General features: G+C 42.3%; 1 protein-coding gene across 4 annotated transcripts in view; it reads right to left on the bottom strand.

Moving 5' to 3' along the window:
- PRKCB (protein kinase C beta) overlaps positions 1–26,276 on the bottom strand; it is a 311,977-nt gene that overhangs the window by 85,074 nt on the left and 200,627 nt on the right. For all 4 annotated transcript variants that reach the window (XM_060031926.1, XM_060031922.1, XM_060031925.1 and 1 more), the window contains 3 exons: positions 10,414–10,570; positions 9,096–9,230; positions 3,071–3,167 (listed from right to left, as the gene is read on the bottom strand). In XM_060031926.1, the coding sequence (XP_059887909.1) occupies positions 3,071–3,167; positions 9,096–9,230; positions 10,414–10,570 (389 nt within the window). The remainder of the gene's footprint in view (positions 1–3,070; positions 3,168–9,095; positions 9,231–10,413; positions 10,571–26,276) is intronic.

The raw sequence follows: 26,276 nt of genomic DNA, 5'->3' as shown, positions 1-26,276 counted from the left end.
CCGGACACTGGTTTAAATGCCATCTCACTCACTCTTCACATAACCACAGGAGGCCAGAAGTGCCACGATACATACAGGTGGGGAATCAAAAGCTCAGAGAAATAAAGTCACCTGCCTTCAGCACCCAGCAAGGAAGGGACAGAGCTGGGATTCCAATCCAGGCAGGCTGGCTCTCGAACCACCTGAACAGAATAGGCTACGCGGCACGCGTGTGGCTCCAGGTTTCTGGCCGAGACCCCTGGGCCCTCTCCTCCCTATACCTGGGGCTGCTTGCCGCTTCCACCCGTGACTCTGCCTGCAGGCTCCTTTCCTGGTCGCAGGAACAAGCACAGCCCACAAGCAGGCCAAGTTGCAAGTGCCGGCAGGTTAATACCCCTGGAAGCAGCCTTCAGCCAGTGATGGGAGGGGAGCTCGTGGATAATACTTCAGCTGCCTGCCCCTTGACTGCAAACGCTGCGGCCCGGTTAATCCCCGGCAGGATTAAACCCCAGCTGCCCACAGTGGTAACTTGCTGGTCAGACATACTTTTCCAGCTCCCTTCCTTTCCCTGCCTCACTTTCCCACCGCTCCCGATGCTTCCTGGGCTCGCCTCCCGAAGAAACCACCTGCACTTGAATCCTTATAGTCTGTTTCTGGGGAAACTCAAAGTTAGACAATGACCAGCTGAGGGATATTAGAAAGTTGCTTAACCTCTCTGGGCCTCAGTTTCCTCATCTGTAAAAGATAAAGGGGGATGATAAAGGTACTGACCAGTCATGGTGGTTATAAGGACTGAATTAAATGACTTAATATTTCTAAAGCACTTAAAACAATAAATGGCACACAGTAAGCACTTTATTAAATTAAAAAATTCTAAGCTTGTCAGAAGACCCATTCTGAACCATGCAAAATGGAGTCTTCCCTTCCCTGGCCCATTGGCAAGGCCACAGCCAGACAAAAGCCCCCAGACAGAGCCTGCTCCAATGTTCTGAAGCATACCATGTGTGGTAACTTCACCAAGCTCACCCTACCATGAAATTCTATTACCCCAATTTCTGCAGCTCGATTTTACTGTCACTCAGAATTTCTCCAGATAAGAGGCTTGAAAGTAATTTCTGAGTCATTCTGGGGGCTAATTGGTTATTGCACAGGGATTACATTTCTCACGTCCAAGGTCAACTGAAATTCCTCTATGTGTCTGTGAACAATTTTCGGTCTCTTGGAAACATTTTTTTAATCAACAAACTATGGTGTGGAGCAATTACCACTCAGGCATAAGCAAGCATTTGCAGGCTCTTGCGGGAAATACAGGACACATTTTGTTGCACGCAGATAAAACAGTCCTTTCCTTCAAGCCAGTAACTGGCCCAGACAGATGCTCTGTTCATGTAGGAAATGTTTTCCTGGGTGTTCTGAAATGTCACCCTGGCTGCCCTAAGACAGAAGAAATCATTTTGCAAAACCGAGACTTCATTTTATACAAGAAAACACTGGTCTCGTTTTTTTCACCCACAAGAGGACATTTTTAACTCAGCAGCAAACGGACACCACTCCATCAGAAAGTTGAGGGAAGGAGAAGAAAAGGGTTCTCTGGAAGGCCTGCCCTCCTGTCCTAAAACGTTATCACTGTCCAGGTCTCGACTCTCCTGGGAGGGAAAGTCCTTTCATCAACTCATTTGGGCTTGAGCGAGCTGCTCTCTAAGGATGAACCTCAGTGATCAAGTACACTGGAGAATGACTGTTAAGTCCAAGGCTAACATGTTTATTCCACTTGTTTCCATGAAGGGAAGTCCCACTGGGTCAGAACCGTCACCAGGTTTTACGGAGGGCACAGGCTCAAGACAAGGGTCAGTACACAAGTATGAGTCCTATCACGTTGAGGGGACACTAAGATGGTTCTTGGAATAAATGCCAAAACCCTTGCTAGAGTCAGCAGTCCTTCTACTCTGACCCCACCCACCTCCCAGCCACACCGTGAACTCACCCTTTGCTCTCTCTTCTCTACCCACACTGGCCTTCTTTCAGTGTCACAGAGTTGCTATATAACTCCCCACCACAGGGCCTTTGCACCTGTTCGCCTTTCTGAATGGAATGCTCTTTTCCCCTCTCTACTTGGTTAACCTTCCTATTGTTTCCTCAATGACTCCTTCCCTGTCCTCTCAGACAAGGTTACATTTCCCTCTTATATCTTCTCAAAGCACCATGGGCCTCTCTTTCACAGAACCTCATCTCGTCATATTTTGCTTCTATTTGCTTGTGTGATTACTTGATGAATAACAATGACAGTAACCTACTTCATTTTAGCTATTTTATACATTTTTCAGAGTTAGTAGGCCATCATTGCTTATCTAGAATTGATGATTTCCCATCAGACTCAGTATAGTAAGTTTCTGTGAACAAAATAACGTGTTTTCCCTTACGAAACTACTTTAAAATCACTCAATACCCATATAATGAAGGGACTCAAACCCATTTTCCCCAAAACGTTTTCTTTGTAACACTGGGATGTGTCCTACATACCTGCTAGTCTCATATATGGAGTCTATTTGGCTCCACAGAAGGGAAGGGGCTTATCTGGGGTAGAAGCAGACCAGCGCTATGGCCCAAGGTCAGAGCCAAGGGCTCTTAATCTTCGAAAAATGCATCCATGGGTATTTCACGGAGTCACCGGCACTATCAATTCCATTTGTTAATACAGCACCATCCTGCCGACAGATCCAAATCCAGATTCTATCCCTCAGCAAGTCTACTTGTCTGAGCTTCCAAGATATCTCTACCCTGTCCACTGCTTTCATTCACCATTACTAACATCCCTGTCCAAGCCACCATCAAAATGACCTGGGTAGTGAATGAACACTCTCAAGGAAAAGTCTAAATCTGAATGAGGACAGGCAGGCAGAATGACTTTACAAGGCAGGGGACATTTAACTGGGGTCTTGAAGGATAAATAGGAGTTTTCTAGAAAGCAGAACAACATCGCAAAGGCACAGGGTCAGGAAAGGCCTTGGTAGAAACCACACCATAAACAAGAAAAACAGTACAGAGGCAGGCTCAACCGGTTCCCACTGATGCCGAAAGAAAGACATCTCACCTCAAATTTCTGCCGCAGTTCCTCATTGCCCTCACTGCCTTCCGGTGGCACAGGTACGTTGAAGTACTCGCCTTCCTCCTGGCTCAGTAACTTAAACCTAAAGGGAGCAAAGGAAAGACAAATTCCATGACTCTACTTAATATCATTTTGTTGATTAGGATAAGGGAGGGAAGTCTATAGAACGCTCTGCTTTAAAAACATGTGTTGAGGGCTTCCCTGGTGGTGCAGTGGTTGAGAGTCTGCCTGCTGATGCAGGGGACACGGGTTCATGCCCCGGTTCGGGAAGATCCCACATGCCGCGGAGCGGCTGGGCCCGTGAGCCATGGCCGCTGAGCCTGTGCGTCTGGAGCCTGTGCTCCGCAACGGGAGAGGCCACAACAGTGAGAGGCCCACATACCATAAAAAAAAAAAACAAAAAAAAAAAAACATGTGTTGAGGGTTTTATGTTTTGGGGTGTGTGTGTGTGTGTGTGTGTGTGTGTGTGTGTGTGTGTGTGTGTAGCCAGGGACACTATATATTTTTATAACCATCAGAAACACATCAGAAAAAAATGGGTTTATAGGATGCAAGGTTCTCTGTCTCTCTAAACACACACAGACACATACAATTTTCTTGATTATATCGTTCAATGTTTCTACCTACTTTTTTGGTCCATTATGTGCTTTCTGATTCTGAAAGAATGTTGAGGATCTCCCACTGTCAACGTATTCCTATCACGCTGTCCCAGCATTTCTATCCCCTTTCACTGTAACATGCTGCCACCCGGCCATCCCAGCACTTGGATGACTCTGGACTTGTCTCACTGACGCCATTTTTCTACGCAGAAACCTTCCCAAAGTGCTCGGTAGTCAAGCTCCTGAGAAAGTACACAAGCCCTGGAGTCAAACTATGCCTGGGTCCAAATCTCACCTCTTCCCTTGCCTCTTTGGATAACTGAAGCTAGGTAGGCCCTCTGAGCCTCGATTTTTCTCATCAATAAATAGGAATAAAAGTCTTTTTCATAGGGTGACTGTGAAGCTGAGACATGATGTTGCATGTAAAATGATAAGCCTGGTGCCTGGCATTTAGCAAGTGTTCAATAAAAGGTATCATCGTCATTGTTACTGATATTAATATTACTATAATAAACAAGATGGTTTCAGTTTGTTTCTAGACCACAAAGATGTTTCCATCTAGTCAGACTGAGATGAGTGTGAGGAAGGAAAAGGGACACTCCCAAGGCACTGGAGTCAGCAGGGGGAAAAAGAACCCAAAACTCCTCACCCCCAGAGACTTTCTAACCAGAATTTACAATTTTCATCACAATTTTTTTCTCCATTCACAAATCTTCCTAGGCAGCTTCTAAAAATAGAGAGATAGGTGACTCAAAGCAGAGATGACGATTTGAGCCTGGACACCTCCACATTTAATATTCAGTGCTCATCTTCCAAACTGCCAAAGAAATTACCAAAATAAATACAAAAGTAAGAGAACATCTGTATCTTTGCTGGGAATCAAGAAGGGTGTTATACACGCAGCAGGGACTTCCAGGAAGTTCTGCAAATTAAAGTATTAGTAAGAGAGCACGGAGCAGTGTTTGGCAAAATTCCTCCAGCTTTGTGGATTTTGCTAAATCTGGATGTTATTTTTGACAATGCTTTTCATTAAATCATCTCTTCAAATAATAACTTCACTTTAAAGAGACACTTTATATCTCTTCTTTGTAAAGAAAGCCAACACTTGTTACAAGCAGAAAGTATGTATCTGCAAAAAATGAAGCATACGCAAATCAAAGCTACTCAAAGCCAAGTAGATGGTGTTGCTTACCAAAGGCTCTGAGACTCATACCTGCCCCTTTTATTAAAATGGGGGATCAGCAAGCAGCAAGGGTTAAAGAGTATTAAGGATACACCAGCGCCCTCTGAGACTTTCTCTGCAGTAAACTCAAGAACTGAAGCAACACCAACAAAAGAATTGTTTTGGGACTTCCCTGGCGGTCTGGTGGTTAGGACTCCACGTTCCCAATGCAGGAGACACGGGTTTGATCCCTCGGGGAACTAAGATCCCGCATGCTGCATGGCGCGGCCAATAAATAAATAAATAAATAAGTAAACTAAATTAAAAGAAAAAAGAATAGCTTTGTCAGGATACAATTCAATATGGCTGATGCCCCAACCATGTACTACCTGAGCCATTTGGGGCCCCATACTTTGGAAAATACACATCGAAGAGGATTAACCAGCTGTGATCGGCCAGTGGGAACCTCAACAGGACCCCACTAACAACCCTGGAACAGACCAGCAGGGACTGGACGAGGGTCAAAAATTCTGATCCATATTCAGCAAGTACAGGACACGTCAGCACCTGGGGCATTGGTTAGAGCACGGCACCACCACCTCACGATTGCTGTGGCCAGGACGCTGTCACTATGGCCTCCAAATACGGACAACTGTGCCCATTAGAAAAGAAGAGCAGGAACCCCTTCCGACTTTGAGATGCACAAAACCAACAGGGGGAAGATGCCCCTCCATGGGGCAGTAGGGCTGCCTGCCGTGCAGCTGACTCCAGCCGTAGCCCTCTCCCCAATATCTACAGGACCAGCACCCTTGATCCAACAAAGAAGAACTCCAAAAAATACAAAAGGCTCCCTTCTCCCTTCATCTGGATGTGAAAGATTAGAACAGGGACACTCAACATTTCTGTGTTCATCCTTCTATAAGGAGGGCATGTGGAAAACTCATTAAATAAAACTCATTAAAATAACTCATTAAAATAAAGAGAAACGATGAGGAATCGGATTCCCATGAAATAGAACTGGTGCCAAAAGAAAGTTCCAGAAAATATCTAACTCGTATTTTCAGTGAGATCCAAGAGGTTGATGCATCTATGAAGCAGCAAGAATCTGAGCTTAGGAAAGACTACTTTCAGAAGAAAAATATAATTAGTGAATTTTAAAATCCATAGGAGACAGTAAACACCAGGATGGATGATTCAGAAAACAACTAGTGATCAGTGGACAAACTAGAGAACTTTTTCTGGCAGTTGGCTTGATATTTATTGTATTAATTAGAGTTGAATGGAATGCTTTATACACCACTAAGAAAAAATGCATATTACCAGAATTAACCTACCACATCAAAGAGGGGAATATTGCAACATATATTTCAGCAAAGATATAGTATTATCCTTCTTACATAAAAAGCTCTTCTAGGGCTTCCCTGGTGGCGCAGTGGTTGAGAGTCCGCCTGCCGATGCAGGGGACACGGGTTCGTGCCCCGGTCCGGGAAGATCCCACATGCCGCGGAGCGGCTGGGCCCGTGAGCCATGGCCGCTGAGCCTGCGCGTCCGGAGCCTGTGCTCCGCAATGGGAGAGGCCACAGCAGGGAGAGGCCCACGTACCGCGAAAAAAAAAAAAGTTCTTCTAAATTAATAAGAAAATGATAGGCAAAACACTGGAAATAGTCACTTATAAATACAAAAAAAAGGCAAGATACAAATGAAAACATTCAACATAATTAGTAACAAATGTATGTATAATAATAATAAATATTTATATTATAAAATGAAAGTATATATAAAAACATGTATCATATTATGTATGTATATTATGTAAATATGTATAATTAGTAACAAAATATGTATGGCCTTTGCATCATCTTTGAAATTTATAATACCAAATGTTGACAAGTGTGGGTGAAATGAAAAGTCTCACACAGCATTGGTGAGGATGTAAATTGACTGAAAAAAATTACAGAACATTATGGCAAATACTTGAATAATGCATATGGTCTCAAAGCCATTGATTCCAGGCTTACGAATTTATTAGGAAATAATTAAAGCCATGCCCAAAGGTTTCACTATAAGTATGTTTACTGTAGAATTATTTATATAGGTAAGCATTGCATATCTTATAATAAGAATATGATTATGTAAATTGAGGCTGATCTATAAGAACGGACTATATGAAGCTACTAAAAATGATGTTGCCTAAGATTACTGAATGATAGGGAAAAGGGTTCATAATGTATTGTTAGGTGAAAAATGCACACTGCCAAAGAGTGTGGACAGTAAGTTTTCATTTTTGTTTCATACACACACAGAAAAAAACTCTAAAAATGGTCAATAGTGATTATCTCTGGGCAATGGGATCCCGATAATATTTTGTTTGCTTATTTATATTTTTCTAATAATTATTCAATTAATAATAATGACTAACACTTACTGAGTGCTTACTATTTACCAGACACTGGGCACTTCACTTATTAACTAATTTAATGTCACAACAATCCTATGACTTAATTACCACTATTATTTCCAAATGAGGAAAGAAGGCACAGAAAGGCAAAGTAACGTGCCCAGGGGTACACAGCTAGGAAGTGGTAGGACAGAAATTCTAACCCACGAAGTCTGATTCCAAAGCTTTAGTTATTTTTTGTGTGTGATAAGACCAAAACATGACTATTAGTAATAACAAAAGAAAGCTTAAAGAAATATGACTTTAAGGTACAATGATTTAGGATAATCTGTTCAGCTGCAGAAAAAAAAGAATGAAATAGCAAAGGAAAAAAATAAAACCTTTAGAAACAGAAACACCATGACAAAAATGGAGAAATTAAGACCAAACGTGTTAAAACACTTCCGTATGGAAAAGAGGAAAACACTTTCAGAATAACGTTTTCTTTTTTCTTTTTTTTTTTTTTTTTAATCCAACAACATGTCACTTTTTACACAAAGCCAGAGGACTTGCAAAGACTGAACATGGAAGCTTGGAAAAGGATCGACTAGGCAAGAGGTCCCTACAATTCTGCAACCAAAGTGGACAGGTTAATTCTCTCTGTGTGGGACAGTTTCTCCCTATATCTTCACATGGTCCATTCCCTCACCCCCATCAGGTCTTGGCTGTATGTCACCTCTTCAGAGAGTCCCTTCCTGAGCACGCTATTAAACCAGAATGTCACCGTCCCCTGGCAGTCCCTTCCCCTGTTTCTTGCTTACTTTTCTCTATAGCATTCATCAGCATCAAACACTATTTTCTACTATTTTGTATCTCTAGTGACTAGAACGGAGTGGATACTCAATATATATTTGAATAAAAGCCTACAATAAATGTGGAGGAGAGACAAGGAAGTTGTAAGGAGGACGAGGGAAAGGATGTGAGGGCCCAGTGATCCATTCTCTTTCTTGCTAAACCAGTTTGATTTTGATTGTCTTTCACTTGTAACTGAAAAAGCCCTGAGCAGGGACCATTCAGAAATGAGACAATTTCTCTTAAAGAGATAGGAGCGCCCCTAATTACTACTTCTCCCAAAGTTCTAGTGCCAAGGTGGGTCATCTCTTCTGACTCGTTTACTCAGATAACTGGGAAGGAAACAGTTGCCAAAGAGGACTTATCCAGCCTCTCTGATGGGAATATTGGGGAAGGATTTTTTGCCATTAGAAGGGAATAAAGCAAAAATGTCAGAACAAAGGAGATTTTGCAGCTGACTATGCTAGCAACCTTCCAGCACTTTTGTGACCAGGCTTGGTAAGCAGTCCCAAAGAAGAAGCATCTTCTTAAGGAGTCAAAATCTGACAGTGGATGACACATATCTTCTGGGTAAAGCGTGAGAGCCCTTTTAGTGCCCATGGGGCCTGTCAAGCCATATAATTGTGTGAAGTGGGGCAGCTGTAAAACAACAGGGACTGGTGAGGACTGTGGCAAATAGAAAATCCACATCCTGTCTAAAGGGGGTATTAACTATTCAACTGTCCTCATTTTTGCCCTCTAGGTCCAGATTTTTATGGGAAATGTCCTGATTTTTGAAAATATTGGCAACTAATTCTTTTTTCTTTTCTTTTTCTGTTTTTCTTTTTCTTTTTCTTTTTTTTTTTTTTTTTTTGCATGAGGACTAAATAAAACTATCTATGAGGCAGAGCCAATCTACCAGCTTTCCCTTTGTGATTCTGCTTTAGTCTTTCACATTTAGGAGAAAAAGGGAAACATACTTGCTCCCACATTTTGATGGACCAAGTTGTACTGTTGCTTTCAAAGTGGAATTTCCCTTACCAGCCGTCAACACCAGCTTTCTGCAGCTCAGAAATCCCAAATGACAAAGATCCCATGAAGTCATTCCTGCTGGTCAGGTCCCAATCCCAAATCTCTACAGACAGTCTTCTGTCTTTGTCCGACTCTTTCAGCTGGCTGCAAGGAGAAAAAAAGAGAAGTCAGTGGAGGTTATGGTGAGTTCTCAAGCGGATGAAATGTACAAGAGGACAAAGCCTGAAGGTCGGAATTTTTAAGGATTACAAGCTGTTGTAAGAAACATATTCAGTTTCCATCCCAGGCAAGCTCCCCAGGGAGGTAGAGCTTTTCCTGTTTTACAGCGGTTTAAACAGGTGGAGGGCCAAGGCCAGCTCTGACAGGGACAGTTCTAACTACTTCTGCTGCCTTATGTCCTAATAGGATCCATGATGTTCAGGAAATCCTACTGACACAGTCACTGTAAGAACTATAGATGTCAATCATATAATTGTGTGAGTGTTTGCACACATGCGGGTTGAGGATGAGGCTGAGGAAATGTATGAAGGAAAGAGTCTTGATGCTCAGTCTAGGGGAAATTGTTCTAGGGCATGTCCTTGACTGAGGCTGAGATAGGCCCCCAGTTTTGCCCTGAGAGGGGAAAGAAGGAACGAGGCATCACAAGGAATCATGCTTTTGGCCCATGGCTCTTGAAGTCATACTGTCTGTCGCTGAATCCTGCTCCATTTGTTGTGGGACATTGGCCTGTGTTTTAATCGCTTTAAGCCCCATTGGTAAAATGGGGATGAAATGACCAATGAAGCTAGATCACTTAATACAGTGTTCGTTATACATAGTACATGCTCAATAAATATCGGCTGATATATGTCATATCTGTTGGCCCAGATGCATCAAGAAGTGAACCCACATTATTGGAGCACTAGCCACGTAAAATCCTCCATGGCAGCTGGCAGAGAGCTCCCGGCAAGCTACAGGCCCAGCATTATCCACGCACCCAGCCCTAGAGAGGTCATCCCCACACCCTATGGGTTATGTCCCATGTTTGCCAAGACCCAGAGCTTCTCCCACAATTTGCCTTCACCTAGCAACACATCACACTATTTTCCATCCCACCCACTCTCCCACACCAGAGACATTCTCAGCAGTGTACAAAAAAAAATTCCAATTTTTACTTGGCTTGCAATGCAAAAATGCAGATGGAGGGAGGAAGGAAAGGAAGGAAGGAAGGAGGGAGGCAGGGAAGGAGCGAAGGAAAGAGAAGCTGGGAGAGGACCTCCCCAACCTCAGGTGGCCCACACAACCCAACCTGCACCACCCAGGCTGGGCTGCAATGATTTTAACTTACAATCTAAATGTCTCGTTCCACTCCGGGTTGAGGGAGCACTTGATGGTTTTGGTCTTCTGCTTGCTCTCACTCTTGGGATCAGGAATCAGTTTCAGTTTCACGTAAGGATCTGACAAGCCATTAGGGTCCATAGGTACAAGGTTTTTAGCATCTCTTACTAAAAACAGAAAAAGCAGTTTTAGCATTAATAGCCCCAGACTATTTAAGCACCAGCTACTGATGGTTGTAGAACCTGTGAAAAGATCATTGGCATCACACTTACTTAACGGGAATTTTCATTTATTAACATCAACAGCTAAGAAGCGTACAAAGTGAGATAAACGGAACAGATGTAGACTCTGCTCTCTATTGGTTTAAAATTGAGTTCTGACTTTCATACTGCTCTCCCCACTCTGCCCCCTAGATTAACTGTAAGTTCTCTAATCTTATTTTCCAAAAAGTCTACAAGAAAGATTGGCTTCTTCCATCTAGCATAATGCTTTCAAGGTTCAAACACATTGTACTTCATTTATGACTGAATAATACCCGCTTGTATGGATGTATCAAGCTTTGTTTATCCATTCAACAGTGGATCAATATTTGGGCCATTCCCAGCTTTTGGCTATTGTGAATAGTGCTGCTATGAACATGTGTATACTCTGACACAAAAGGTCACATATTCTATGATTCCATTTATAGAAAACATCCAGAACAGGTAAATCCAAAGAGACAGCAGACTAGTGGCTGCCAGGAGCTGGTGGGAGGTGGGATGGGGAGTTACTACCTAATGGTTATGGGGTTTCCTTTACAGGTGACAAAATTCCTCGGAACTAGATAGAAATGATGGTAGCACAACACTGCTCATGTACTAAATGCCACTGAGTTGTACACTTTAAAATGGTTAATTTTATGTTATGTGCATTTTACCTGAATTCAAAAAGAAAAAGCTAAAAGGCAAAGAGTTGCCCTGTAAACCAAAGTGCAACTATTTTCCATGTAGCGCCCATAAGCAGTACCCAGACAGCCCACAGAGAGAAAAAGAGCAGCATTACCATCAGGCTCCACCCTCAACCAACAACACCCCGGGTAAAGGAGGCTTAGAGAGGGGAAAGGAAGCAGAGGTCAGCAGTGCAGATGCAACTGGGAATAGGGAGGATAAGGCAGAATAAGACATCAACCTGGAGAAATGGGAAGAAGTTAATTAGGAGTCAGTTCAAAACCAGTAATGCAGGCAGCCAAGGGAAGGAATGTATTAGCAGACTCAATCTGCTAATCAGACTGTCTGCGAGAAGGCTAGTAGATAATGACTCCTACCAGGAATGCAAAGACGGTTCAACCTTAGAAATCTATTATTAAGATATTCATCATGTTTATAGGCCAAAGGAGAAAACCATAGGATCACTGCAATTAGCTAGAAGTAACAGGAAATTTTCTTCACAGGATAAAGGATATCTGAAATAATAGACACCAAAGTTAATGATAAATGCAGTCCCATTAAAGTCAGGAATAAGACAAAGATACCCATTACCACAGCCATCATTCAACATCTTTTCTAAGTATTGCATACGTGTAATAAGATAACAGAAACAGAATTGTAGGGGTAAAGCCTCCCCCATTCCCTGCAACCTTTGCTTCCACCCCCATCACCTCCTACCTGCTGCTTATCATCCAGCAATTACACTACTTTCTCTTTTTTTTGTGGTACGCGGCCCTCTCACTGTTGTGGCCTCTCCCGTTGCGGAGCACAGGCTCCGGACGCGCAGGCTCAGCGGCCATGGCTCACGGGCCCAGCCGCTCCGCGGCATGTGGGATCCTCCCGGACCGGGGCACGAACCCGTGTCCCCTGCATCGGCAGGCGGACTCTCAACCACTGCGCCACCAGGGAAGCCCTACACTACTTTCTTAAACTCAGTTTCATGTACCCCACGATCTTATGCCACTTCCCATTTTCCAGCTCATTAACTCTAGTACCCCACTGCTACAGGCCTTTCATCACCAATCAGTCTACTGAGCACAATATGTTTTCTCTTTCTCCCCATTCCCTCTGGCCTTTACTCCATTCACCCCCAATTTAGAGTTTTGGGTGCATTATAATCACTCCCTGAAAGTACTGTCAACTCCCTTACTCCTCTTTCTTTCCATTTTATCTGACAAACACAGCCTTAGTTAAATTCAAATATTTTCCCTTTATTTTCCTACATGCAAGCAGCTAACCACTGCTAGGGATGGGAGTCAGGGGAGGCTCACTTGTCTAAGATCATATAGCTAGTAAAGGGTTGAGACTGAATAAATGAAATGAGGAAAGGGCTGGGTGGACCGTCTGAGGAGTGACGAGGGACCCCGGGACGCAAGTTGTAACTTATTCTGCCTTGACACTGTTCTGCACTCTAGTACATGGCCCTTTCTTCCATTTATCCACGGGTTGAATTCATGTTCCACCTCAGCTTGCAAGTTGTAACTCATTTTTGCACCAAAAGCAAGAATTTTTCCTCTTTGATTTGGTTAAGCTCAATAAGCAGGTCCCTGGGGCTTCCCTGGTGGCGCAGTGGTTGAGAATCTGCCTGCTAACGCAGGGGACACAGGTTCGAGCCCTGGTCTGGGAGGATCCCACATGCCGCAGAGTGGCTGGACCCGTGAGCCATAACTACTGAGCCTGCGCGTCTGGAGCCTGTGCTCCGCAACAGGAGAGGCCGCGATAGTGAGAGACCCGCGCACCGTGATGAAGAGTGGCCCCCGCTTGCCACAACTAGAGAAAGCCCTCGCACAGAATCGAAGGCGCAACACGGCAAAAATTAATTAATTAATAAACTCCTACCCCCAACATTTTATTTAAATAAATAAATAAGCAGGTCTCTAATGTGTTAGGCATTCTGCTAGGTACTGGTGACAGGGGGGCCAACATAAGATGTTGATCCTGTCCCCAAGGGATATATAAAACCAAATTTATTCAAAGTATAGTTGATTTCTAATGAGACAGTAGCCAGGTCATATAGTGTAGTGGATACAGGGCTATAAGGTGCCAGCGTCTGCATCTTGCCTAGCAGGTATTTCACATTTTTAAACCTCAAATTCTTGATCAGTGAAATGGAGATAATACATGCCTCATTGGGTTATTATAAGAGTACAGTCAGACAAGGAATATACATGTTTAGCACAGAACCTGGCACCTAGGGAAGAGTCAATAAATGCTAGCTATATTATTGCTACTTCACTGTTCTTAAAATTCATATGCAGTGCCCCTTGTGCCACATTTGTCTATTTTTATTATGAAGACTTAACCATTCCCAAGCAGACTGATATTAAACAGAACCACTTGTGGTTTTCCTTCTTGAGAATAATGCATCCGACTTTTCCATTTGAACCCTTCTAGAGGAACGCTCCTCAACCGTCAGCGTGGATAAGGGCCACCTGGAGGACTCGCGAGACACATATTCCCACAGATAGATTCTGATTCAGTAAGTCTGGAGTGACACCTGCTCATTTGTTTCTCTATCAAGTTCCCAGGCGATGCTGATGCGCTAGCCCACAGAGCACACATTAGGTAAAACTTTCCTAGAGGATATAATTTCTTAATATCCCCATGCATTTCCCCCATGGAATACAATCTCCAACTGTTACTTTCATTTCTTGAGCCTTCCAAGGAAGCACGTGCCAGTTTCTAGGCTGGGATCTTGGAATGACACATCTATCACTCTAGGGAGCTGCATAAAAACATGGTTTGAGATGCTCTGAAGTGCAAGAAACTTGTCTGTCTGGTTGATTGGCAACACATATGCAAGTGGAAACAGTGTCTTTCTTCAAAGACCACGCTCCCTCCCCTGTCTTATGAACTGACACCACAGGACAATCACCAGGACGTTCCTCTATTTAAATTTGCAACCTCACAGCTCTTTCAGAGTGCTCTTTGCAGGACAAGTGTATGTTGTATTCTTGAGCCAATCTCATAACTAATGGTTTAAGAATGACCTCTCCCTGGGCATCTACTTCCCCTGAACCGAACATTCCTAACTGAGGCATGACTCCATCTTTCCCCCAACGCTTATAGAACCCTTTCTTCTACTTCTGTCCTTTTGGGTCTCTCCTCTACCAAAGGGGCCAAAAATTTCTGTGGAAAGGTACGGAACAGAATTGATTCTGGGACTGTTCCTATCTCCAAGAGCTCTGGCTCCTAGAGCCACTGTATCATGAGCAGTTGACAGTAGCTGCAGGCTAAGATCCAAACGCCTGTCCCTCCTGAAGCTTTTCAAAGTACAGTCATGTTTCCCAGCAGCAAGAGAGCTGCATATGTATCGAGAAAGCAAATCTCTCTAGACCACACTTGGCGAGACTGACTTTGATTTTTCTTGATAAATGTTTCTTTACTATCTTTGTTGAAATTCAGCCAGCCCAGATGGTACAAAATGCTTCACACAAAGCAGAAATAGCAACCTTCCCCCCTGGTGGAAGTCTGCTAAGTGCACAGGAGAAAAGTGTCCCAATCAAGAGAACATTGCTTGCCTTGGAAGTGAAGCTGGCTGGGGGGTAAGATCTGGCTGTTTCCATCAAAGGGCCTTCAGAGCAAATGAGGCCTCTGCATCCTGGTGCAAGTTACCTAACACGGTGCTGAATCCATGAAAGACAGCACTACTGGTAACTATTTTCCTAAGAATCGTTCTTCACCAAGAACTTTCCTAGTCTTTTTTTTTCAACCAACTATTGGAAAGTCTGAATAACTGTGTTGCTTTATAGCCATTATCCTACACTGTGTGAACCAGGAGCTTCTCTTTATTAACTCCTTTTGAAGGTCCTTTCTTCAACATCACGAGTCCTCATTTGTCCTCACTACATGTCCTCAGAACAGTTATTCAAAGCAACACCAACATTAAGTTATGTTTGAGGATGTTGGCAATGACAAAAAGTAGGAAATAATCGGAGTGCCCATCCACAGGGGAAGGGGTAAAAAATCGACAGCATATTCACACTGTGAAATACAAGGTACATGTCAATAACACTGGGCTACCTACATGCACTAACACGTTGAAGAAAACAGCAAGATGAAGATAGACGATTACAGTCTAATGCTTCTTTATTTAAGAAAAAGGTCTGAGGACATCAGTGGTTCCATTGATGAACTCTGGATCGGGACTGTGAATTAGATAATAGCATTGGGTCAATGTTACATTTCCTGAGTTGGATAACTATACGTATGCAAGAGAATGTCCTTGTTCTTGGGAAACACACACTGAAGTATTTAGGGGCAAGTGAGAACCATGACTCCAACTATTCTCAGATGGCTGGGAAAAAATATACAAACACAGGGCTTCCCTGGTGGCGCAGTGGTTGAGAGCCCGCCTGCCGATGCAGGGGACATGGGTTCGTGCCCCGGTCCGGGAAGATCCCACGTGCCGCGGAGCGGCTGGGCCCATGAGACATGGCCGCTGAGCCTGCGCGTCCGGAGCCTGTGCTCCGCAACGGGAGAGGCCACAGCAGTGAGAGGCCCGCGTACCGCAAAAAAAAAAAAAAAAAAATATATATATATATATATATATATATATATATATATATATATACACACACACATATAAAAATATTTAACAGAGAGAATGATAAACCAAATGTAGCAAGATATGAACAAGTGGTAAATCAAATCACGTAAAGAGCATACAGATATTCCTTGTACTGTTCTTGCAACTTTTCTGTAACTTTGAGATTATGTCAAAAGAAAAAGTTTTAATAAACAAGGCCCTCCAAATCTTCAAGAGACAAGTATAATAAAATAAATTTTCTACAAGGTCATATATGAATGTAAATATATAGAAAAGAGTCTGGAAGGATAAACCCAAAATTGGCTTGAAGTAACGGTTACATCTGTGGAAGAGGCAAAGGAATCTGGTTTGGGGGCTGTGGGCAAAAGAGACGTCAGCCTTAACTGTCATATTCTGAATTTATTACAAAGAGAATGCATTCTTGTATTAACTGTGTTATTGAAACTTAGTTTAAAAAACAATTCAGTTGTGGTGCATCTGCAGCCTCCGAGAATCCACTGTTCTGGCCTTCAGAGACCCGCACCCTGTTCCCCAGAGACTTTTTAGAGCAACTAGGTCTGCAAAGATCATGGTTTGAATCCCTGAGCCCTTGGTGAACAATGCACAGACCCAGATCAGCTGGATGCCCCCAGCACATATCCCAGAATCAAAGCAGGGTTGGAGGAAAGAGGCTAAACAGGTGAAAAATTTCAGAACCATCCACCTATTCTAGCTCTCCTGCTCTGCATCCCCCTCCTTCCATTCCAGTGACCTCCAGATGGATGACAGTTCACTGGACCTTTGGTTAACCCCAAACCCCTCCACACTGCCCTGCTACACCTTCTTAAGTTGCAAGCTTCTTCAGCCCTCGACTCCTAGATCCGCATCCTTTTGATTCCTGTTCACTTATTACTTCTTCGAACCTCAGGGTTCTCTGATGCTACAGCTTTTGGGAGCCATGGATCCATCAGAATCCCCTTCCAGTCATCTTAACTGGCCATCCCTGGCCTCATCTGATGGAATCTGATTACAAAGTAAGCAAACCTGGGGTCTTTGGGCAGCCCACATGCAGCATCTAAGGCATCCCAAGCACATCGTGGCCAAAGGCTCCTAGAACAGCTGGCTTCCCATCACTGCTGGCAATGGTACAGTTATCACACATCCATTTATTTGTGTTGAGACAGACTTCCAGCTGGGACCGTCACAGTGTCTGTCTGGAAGACAGTCTGTCAAGCCAAGGCAAGTGAAACGATGATGGGGGAGCTAATGCAGGTGAATCAGGACCCAAATTAGCAACAGTTCGACTCTGGAGTCACACACACCTTCAGGTCTGAAACCTGCCTCTGCCTTTACTCTCACTAACTGGGTGCCCTTAAGTAAAAAGACTTCTCTGAGCCTGAGTTCCCCTGTCTTCAAAACGCTGATAAAGTCACATACAACTCAAAGGGATGTGTGATAATTATAGGATGGCCATCCATGCCAGTTTACCCAGAGCAGCCTCAGTCTCTATCTGTTGTCCTTTTACTCTCAAGAGAGTCCAGTTTGGACAATAAATTATATGGTTCCCCTAATTATAGAGGATAATGGTGTTGAAGTATAGTGTAAAGCACATGGCAGAGGTTCAACAAACGTTGATTTCCTTTCTCCTTTGAGAGAATTTAGATCAAATTATATAACTATTAAGATCCATTTCAAGGTTAAAAGAGCATCTCTCCAATGTGATTTTCATATAAATGAACCTAGAGGAGGTAGTCAGAGAATGATAGATGATCTGAAGCCAAATGTGATAGATTCCTTCCTTCTTCTTATATTATGGCTTCCTCTCCATCCCAATCCAGCCACCTGGAGTCTCACCTGGAATGGCTCTTCCTCTGAACTCCCTTTTATCCTTTTAATCCCCTGCTCCCTTTACACCAATATTTTTTTTATAACCTCATCAAACCCTCAGATCCCTCAACTCTTTCCTTTCCTCCGGTCCATCAGTGTGCGCCTGAGTTATTACTTTTTTCCTAACCCTACCAATATGGAAAGCCCTCCAATCACTTCTGGCCACAGGCTTAAATATTTTGTCTTTTCAACAACATCCTGTCTGCATACCTCAGACCATCAGTGATACATGGCTTAGAGAGTGCCCCTGGAGAAAGTGGGGGTTTGATGCATGACCCACTCAGGACCTCCAACCACACCTTGGCCCTCCACACCACCTGTCAACCCTACTGGGTGTGCCCAGTCAACCCCCCTCTCATTCTCGACAGAAGCAATTTCAAGACCTCATCATTTTAAGGCTCCCACCTGATTCCCGCTCCATCTTGTTCATCGGAGGATCTTCTGTATTATGTTTGTGTCATGAATTTCTAGTTCTATTATGTTTTCATCAGAAAATGTGGGCTGAGCCATTTCTGGGGCATTTTGTGAAGAATTTCATAAGGTTTGCATTGCAAGCTAACATATCCCCAATTTTGTGCATACTAGGGAAAAAGGTGTTTCTCTTATGGAAGGGTTCAGGCTTCAAGATAGAGGTATTGGACACTCACTTTAATTATATTATTTAAGTTATCTATATCCATGTTTTTTTATCTGTTTTATCTGTCAAAGACTGACAAAGTATGTTTTAAAACCCTCCTGTGATGGTATTTCTATAAATTTCTCCTTTCATTTCTAGCAGTTTTTGCTTTTATGTATTTTGACCCTGTGTTAGTTGAGACTCATGACTATTTTTTGGTCTTGGGTTTTGTGTTTCATTCTTAAAAATTTCTTTTTATGCAGGTTATTATTTGTTTGTCTGGAACTCTACTCTCAATATAGGTGTTTTTCCATTTAGCTGGTCTTTTCTCCAGGAACATCTGGTTCCATTTACCGGTGGATCAATGCTGTTTGTCCTCTACATCTTTTTTTTTTTTTTTTTCATGATTGTAGTCATTTCTTTGTCCCTTTTCCCTGCCACCTGGAAGTACTCCTTAAGCTTGTTTCCATATTACTGATAATATTTTCTGCAGTCGGCATTCCTCTATTTACTGTTTCTATGCATTTTAATTTACTTTATTTTTTACATTACTTTTTATTATCGTAACATGAGCTCCTTCTTGCTCACACCTTCCCCTGAGCCAGCTCCTCTTTCATCTCAGGCTATTGCCTTACCTTCTGTCCTCCCCTGCTCTCAGTGTCTCTCTCTCTTCCTCCCTCCCTCCCACCCTCCTTTCCTCTCCTTATCTTTTATCTGTTTATTTTCTGCCTATGGCATTTAATTTTTTTAATTAAATACAGCATACAGTAATACTGACTTTTTTATTTTGGTGTATAGTTTTCTGAATTTTGACACATGTATAGATTCATGTAACCACCACACTACCAGGATATAGAACAACTCTATCATTCCAGAAAAAACCCCTTGTGCTGCTGCTTCGTAGTTACAAACTGCCCCCTCCCTCAGCCCCTAGCAATCGATGATCTATTTCTCATTTACTACAGTTTTATCTTTTTAAGAATGGTATATCCATGGAATCATACAGTATGAAACCTTCTGAGATTGGCTTCTCTAACTCAACAAAATTCCTTTGAGAGTGAGCCAAGTTGTACGTATGAACAGTTAATTCCCTTCTATTGATGAGGAATATTCCACTGTATGGATGTACCACAGTTAGTTTATCCATTCACCTGTTCAAGGACATTTGAGTGGTCTCTAGTTTTTGTTGATTATGATAGAGCTGTGCAACTATTCGTGTTTTTGTATGAACAAAAAGTTTCATTTCTCTAGGGTAAATTCCTAGGAGTCAGATCATTAAGTCATATGGTAAGTGTATGTATACATACATACATACATATATACATGTCAAAAGGTTTTCCAGAGTGACTGTACCATTCTGCATTCCCACTAGCAATGAATGAAAGTTCCTCTCACTCTGCATCCTGCCAGCGCACTGTATTCACAGTATTTATCGTCGTTATCATTTTAGCCATTCTAATACATGTACAGTGGTATTTCATTGTGGCTTTAATTTGTATTTCCCTAATTCCTAGTGATACTGAATATCTTCTTGTGAATGAATTTGCCATGTTTATATCGTCTTTGGTGGTGTGTTGGTTTGAGTCTTTGGACCATCTTTTTCGTGGGGTTGTTTTCATACTTATGACTCTGAGAGTTCTTTACTCTGGATTCAGGTCCTTTGTCAGATGTGTGATTTGCAAATATTTTCTTCCAGTTTGTAGCTTGTCTTTTCATTCTATAACAGTGTCTTTTGCAGAGCATACTTTTTTTTAAATTTTAATAAGGTCCAAATAATCATTTTTTTCTTTTATGAGTCATGTTTTTAGTGCCATGTTTGAGAATTCTTTGTTTAACTCCAGGTCATAAAAATTTTCTCCTGTTTCTACCTTTATATTTTACATTCAGATCTATAATCCATTTTGAGTTCATTCTTATAGAAGGTACGAAGTGGAAGGTGAGGCTCATTTTGTTTGCATAGGGATGCCCAATCTTTCCAACATCACTTGCTGCAAGACTGGATAGTCTTTCCATTTCTTTGTTTTTATACTTAAAAAAAAAAAAAATCAATGGGCCATATTTGTGTGGGTATATATCTGGACTCTCTATTCTGTTCCAGTCATTTATATATCTATCCCTTTACCAAAATCACACTGCCTGATTACTGAAGCTTTACATAGTTAAGTCTTAAGATTGAGTACTATGATTCTGCCAACTTTATTCTTCACCTTAAAAATTGTTTTGGCCCTTCTAGTTCTTTGATCTTTCCATTAAATTTTAGAATCACCTTGTCCATATCAATAAAAAAAAATCCTGCTGAGATTTTGATTGGAAATTCATTAAGTCTGCAGATCAATCTGAAGAACTGACAACTTTACTGTACGCTGAGTCTTCAAACACGGTATGTCTTTTCATATATTTAGGTATTCTTTGATTTCATGCAGTGTTTTATAATTTTCAGCATACAGATCCTAGACATGTTTTGTTAGATTTATAACAAAATATTTCATTTGTTTTGAAGTTATTGTAAATGGTGTTTTTAAAATTTGAGTTTCTAATTGTTAACGGTTGATATATAAAAATACAAATTATTTTTATGTGTTCACCTTATATCTTGCAATTTAACTCATTAGTTCTTGGAGGTTTTTTGGTAGATTCTTTTGAATTTTCTACATAGACCATCATTTTCTATGTACAGAGACAGTTTTGTTTTTTCCCCTCCAATCTGTATTTCTCAACCTGTTTTTCCAATCTTTTGGTTTATTTTTATTCTCTTACTACACCAGCTAGATCTTCCAGTATGATGCTGAATAGAGTGGGTGAGGATGGACATCCTTGTCTTGTTTCATAGCTCAGGGGGAAAGCATGCTATCTTTCATTATTAAGAACCTTGTAGACTTTTCTCTAGATGTCCTTTATAACATCAAGAAAGCTTCCTTCCATTTCTACTCTGCTGAGAACTTTTATCATAAATGGATATTAAATCTTGTCAAGTGCTTCTTCTTTCTTTAGATTATGAACATAGTGGAATACATTAATTGATTTTTTAATTATTGAACCAGCCTTGCATTCCCAGGATAAAATTTACTTGGTTGGGGTGTATTATTCTTTTTACATATTTCTGGGTTTGATTTCCTAATATTTTGTTGAAGATTTTTGTAGTTATGGTCATAAGGGATAACTGTAGTTTTCTTGTACTGTTTTTGTCTGACTTTGGTATCGGGGTAATGCTATCCTCATAAAATAAGTTAGGGAGTGTTCCCTACTCTTCTGTTTTCTAGAAGAATCTGTGTCATTTCCTTTTTAAATGTCTGGTAGAATTCCACAATATAAATCTCATTCCAAGCACTTCTTTATCTGGACTCCACAAATTCTGATGTGTTGCATTTTCATTTTCTTTCATGGGTTCAAAATATTTTCTAATTTTCCTTGAGATTTCCTCTTTGAACCACAGAATAAGTAGAAGTTTGCTTTTTAATTTCCACATTTTTCCAGGGGCCCTACTCCCATGATTTTAATTTCTACCTAAAAGCTCTTTACTGAGCTTTATAACAGAACACACAACTGTCTACCATATATCTGGTACTGGATATCCCATAAGTACATCAACCCAAAGCATGCCCAAGAATACTCACTCTCATGAAATAAGTCAGAAAGAGAAAAATAAATACCGTATGCTAACACACATATATGGAATCTAAAAAAAAAAAAAATGGTTCTGAAGAACCTAGGGGCAGGACAGGAATAAAGACACAGACGTCGAGAATGGACTTGAGGACATGGGGAGGGGGAAGGGTAAGCTGGGACGAAGTGAGAGAGTGGCATGGACATATATATACTACCAAATGTAAAATAGCTAGCTAGCTTGTGGGAAGCAGCCACATAGCACAGGGAGATCAGCTCGGTGCTTTGTGTCTACCTAGAGGGGTGGGACAGGGAGGGTGGGAGGGAGATGCAAGAAGGAGGGGATATGGGGATATATGTATATGTATAGCTGATTTACTTTGTTATAAAGCAGAAACTAACACCCCACTGTAAAGCAATTATACTCCAATAAAGATGTTAAAAAAGAGAAAACTTTCATGTGAACCACTAAAAAGGAAGAAATGAAAATGAAGTTTTTTAAACATTCTTTTCTAAAAAAAAAAAAAAAAAATACTTCCTCCCTGTCATTATCCCCCATCCCCCACCCACCTACCAGCATACAGAGCAGAGCATACGTGCTGCCCCTCTCTCAATGCCATCCTTGATGAGTGCTTAACCATTCACCCAACTGTGGTGAGAAATCTGGAAATCACCTTGGTCGCCTCCCCTCGGTAAAATCTTTGACTGTGTACTATTCATTCTGCCTCTTCATCATTTTATGTACCTGAGCCCTTCTTACTATCCACACTGTTACCACCTTAACAATAATAATTGTGTCATAGGGTTATGTGATTACTAAGTTATATCTGAAGCCTGTAAAGTGCCTGGTATTGTCCTTGGCAGGTAATGAGTGATGGGTAAACAGCAATTGCACACGGTTGTTGTCTGCGCATTCCTTTTTTCTCTCCTAGCTGGTTTCTCCCCTACAGTCTCGCTCCTTTCTGCGCTTCCTCCACGCCCCTACATCAAAGAGATCTTTCAAAACCTCAAGTCTGATTACAAGCTCTCTAAACAAAACGCTTCATAGTTTTAGAAAATCTATTAACGTTATTCACTATAAAACTAGGTCAAAGGAGAAAAAACATGTAATTATCTCAAAAAATGACAAAAAAGACAAGTGACAAAATTTAATAAATCATTCTTTCTTTTAACCCTTAGAAAAATAGGAAGAGATACATGTTTTTCTTGGTGTGATAAATGTATCAAAGGCTTTCATCGCGCTTACTGGTGAAACTCTAGAGGCATTTCTAGTTCCCTTAAGGCCACAAGCAAATTAAAAATGCCTACCATCACCACTATAATTTAACATCATTCTGGAAGTACCAACCAATACAATTACATAAAAGAAAAATATTAAGAGGCTTAGATGTTGGAAAAGAGAAGACAAAATTAGCTTGTATTGTCTCAACTGTATCTTAGAGAAATTCTTCAGAAATTCTCAACTGTATCTTAGAGAAATTCTTCAGAATTTCTTAGAGAAATTCTACCAACCAATACAATTACATAAAAGAAAAATATTAAGAGGCTTAGATGTTGGAAAAGAGAAGACGAAATTAGCTTGTATTGTCTCAACTGTATCTTAGAGAAATTCTTCAGTGGTTCTGGCAAGCGAGTGACACTCTCTGGTTTGCAGCCCTGATAAATTTTTCCCTTTTTTAATCTCTTAGTCACTCAGTGGGAATTTGGAAGAAGGAGAAGTTAAATATATGGTCTCAGTTGAGCATGAATTACTTTTTTAATTTTAAAAAGTTACTCTAGGGCTTCCCTGGTGGTACAGTGGTTAAGAAGCCGCCTGCCAACTCAGGGGACACAGGTTCAAGCCCTGGTCTGGGAAGATCCCACATGCCGCGGAGCAACTAAGCCCATGCACCACAACCACTGAAGCCCGCGTGCCTAGAGCCCATGCTCTGAAACAAGAGAAGCCACCGCAATGAGAAGCCCGCGCACCGCAACGAAGAGTAGCCCCCGCTCGCCGCAACTAGAGAAAGCCCGCGTGTAGCAATGAAGACCCAACGCAGCCAAAAATAAATAAAAATAAAATAAATAAATTTATTTTTAAAAAATAATTTTAAAAAAATTAAAAAGTTACTCTAAATCTGGGAGAAAAAATTCTTTGCTTAATGGGAGGCCAGTCTTGTGCACAATTACGCTCAACAAACTTGAATTGGATACAACTTGGATGCCCCAAGACCCAGTCAGCTGATTCCCCCAAGCTCGGAGTCTGTCCATCACTGCCAAAACCATGCAACTTTCATGCTCTGTAACTGGTTTCTTCTTAGAGCCAGAAACGTGGAAAGCTGGGCATTCTATAATCCACTGAACCCAGTTTAGTGTCATCTTATTTTCTACAGAGGTTACCCTGGTCATTCAGGGTCTTGCAATTCCCAGGGCTGCTCTGCACCTGCTGTGACTCTATACAGCCTCAACCCCTAGAGGTCCAGAGACCACTCCACTCCCCAAAGAGGATCTGGGTTAGTCACCCTTGGAGATCTCACAAGCGCAGCCCTCTTAGTGCCTGGCACTCCCCAGTGGTGTGGGCGATGTCACCGGACCCCCCTGGCGACGCAGGGAGAGTGTGCAGGGATTCATGTAGATAGAGGAGGCGCTCTTCAGACCAGCTTGGAAAAACAAGAATAAACCCTGTCCCCATGAACACCTGTTCCCCTCAGGCTGGCCCTGGGGGTCTGTCCTATGCCTAGGACAGACGGTTTGTGAGTAAGGCACCCAATAAGCTAGCTTTATTTCTTGCTTGGAGACCAACTCATGCCTCAAGTTGAGAGAAAACAGACAGACGAGGCTTTCGGCTTCTTTGCCTGCATCCTCAGGACAGGAACCCTGATGGTGTGCCTGTGCCCAGCACCCCACCCCTCCACCAACCCGTGCTGAGCAAATGCAGCAGAGGCACCGGGAGGGTGGCGTCCAAACCCTGAGCTGCAGCGGCTGAGGACATGGCTTTGGGCGCTGCTTCACAATGTGATTATTTCTAAAGATGTGACATAAATACTAACATGGGGTCCCTGGAGCTGCAGAGTCACTACTTGGCAACTTAATTTCGACATTCAATCAAAACTGTCCGTCGGCGGCTTTGTGCAGCCCAAGTAGCAATGGCCAGAAGCCCCACAATCTGCTCTCTAAGTGATGGGTTTAATTTCCAGAGGCTCGGGACAAAAGCCTTCCAGCTCTGAGGAAGGCAGGCTTAACCTCCCTTCTCTAGAGAACCGGTGCATATTTTCTCATTTCTTCAATGGGCGCCCCGGTTTGATAGAAGAGTCCTATCTACATTAACCACATCACTGAATCATGGGACCCAACGGATTTTTTAAAACCCGACAGCCACATTCTCACGCCATGTTCCCCAGGCAGTCAGAGGAAAGGGCTGTCATTTGAAGATAAGTTTTCTGCTTCTTCTACTGTCATTTGGGGATGATGAGGGAAGAAAACATCTGTTCAGAGAAGTCCCAACAGAGGAATATTCCCCCTTATGTACTGTCAAACATCCTCAATGGCACAGAAGCACTAAAAGAGGGAGAATTTTCCTGCTGGACCCATTTATCCTAAATGGATGGATGGATGATTAAAGCAACGGGTCTTAACCAGCCTGTAGGAAAGAGGCATCCTTCCCACTTTCTTTTTATTTTAATTTTACCAAACTATTCATATCTCAAGGTCATTATAGCACCTACTAAATCCTCCCCACCTTCCCCCACTCTTCACCACTGTATGTAAACACACACACACACACACACACACACACACACACACATTATATTCAAAATACTCCCAAATGCCATAACCCAAGTGCCAACTAAACAGTACTGATGCCATCCTCAGAATTAGAACAGGGTCTTGAAGGCTCCTCAAGATGCCCAGGTGTGAACTTTAGTTGCTGGGCTGTGGGGAGGTCCAGGGAGGATCTGGAGAGCAGCTGGGACAGCAGGGAGAGCCACCTCAGGAGGGTCACAGCTACTTGTCAGCTGGTACGGAGCATAATCTGGAAGAATATCCTAGTTGCCCTCAGACACTCATTCATGCACATCCGATGACCATCTAGAAAAGGGCGCACAGCTGGCGTGGGGAGAATTTTCTTGTTTCTGGTCTATCACAGCCCCACCCCATGTCTCTGCCTGATACCCCAAGCTCAGCTCAGACTCAGGTGAACATTTCGGGGACCCTGCCCATCAGCAGGTGCTGTCCTCTGGCTGAGAACAAGCTCTATGATGTTTCTTTCTGCAGCTCAAACCACAAGTTTGAGG

The sequence above is a fragment of the Delphinus delphis genome, chromosome 15, assembly GCF_949987515.2.
Source record: "Delphinus delphis chromosome 15, mDelDel1.2, whole genome shotgun sequence".
Classification (NCBI taxonomy): Eukaryota; Metazoa; Chordata; class Mammalia; order Artiodactyla; family Delphinidae; genus Delphinus; species Delphinus delphis.
The sequence above is the reverse complement of the archived record's forward strand: the minus strand, read 5'-3'. Positions and strand labels throughout refer to the sequence as shown.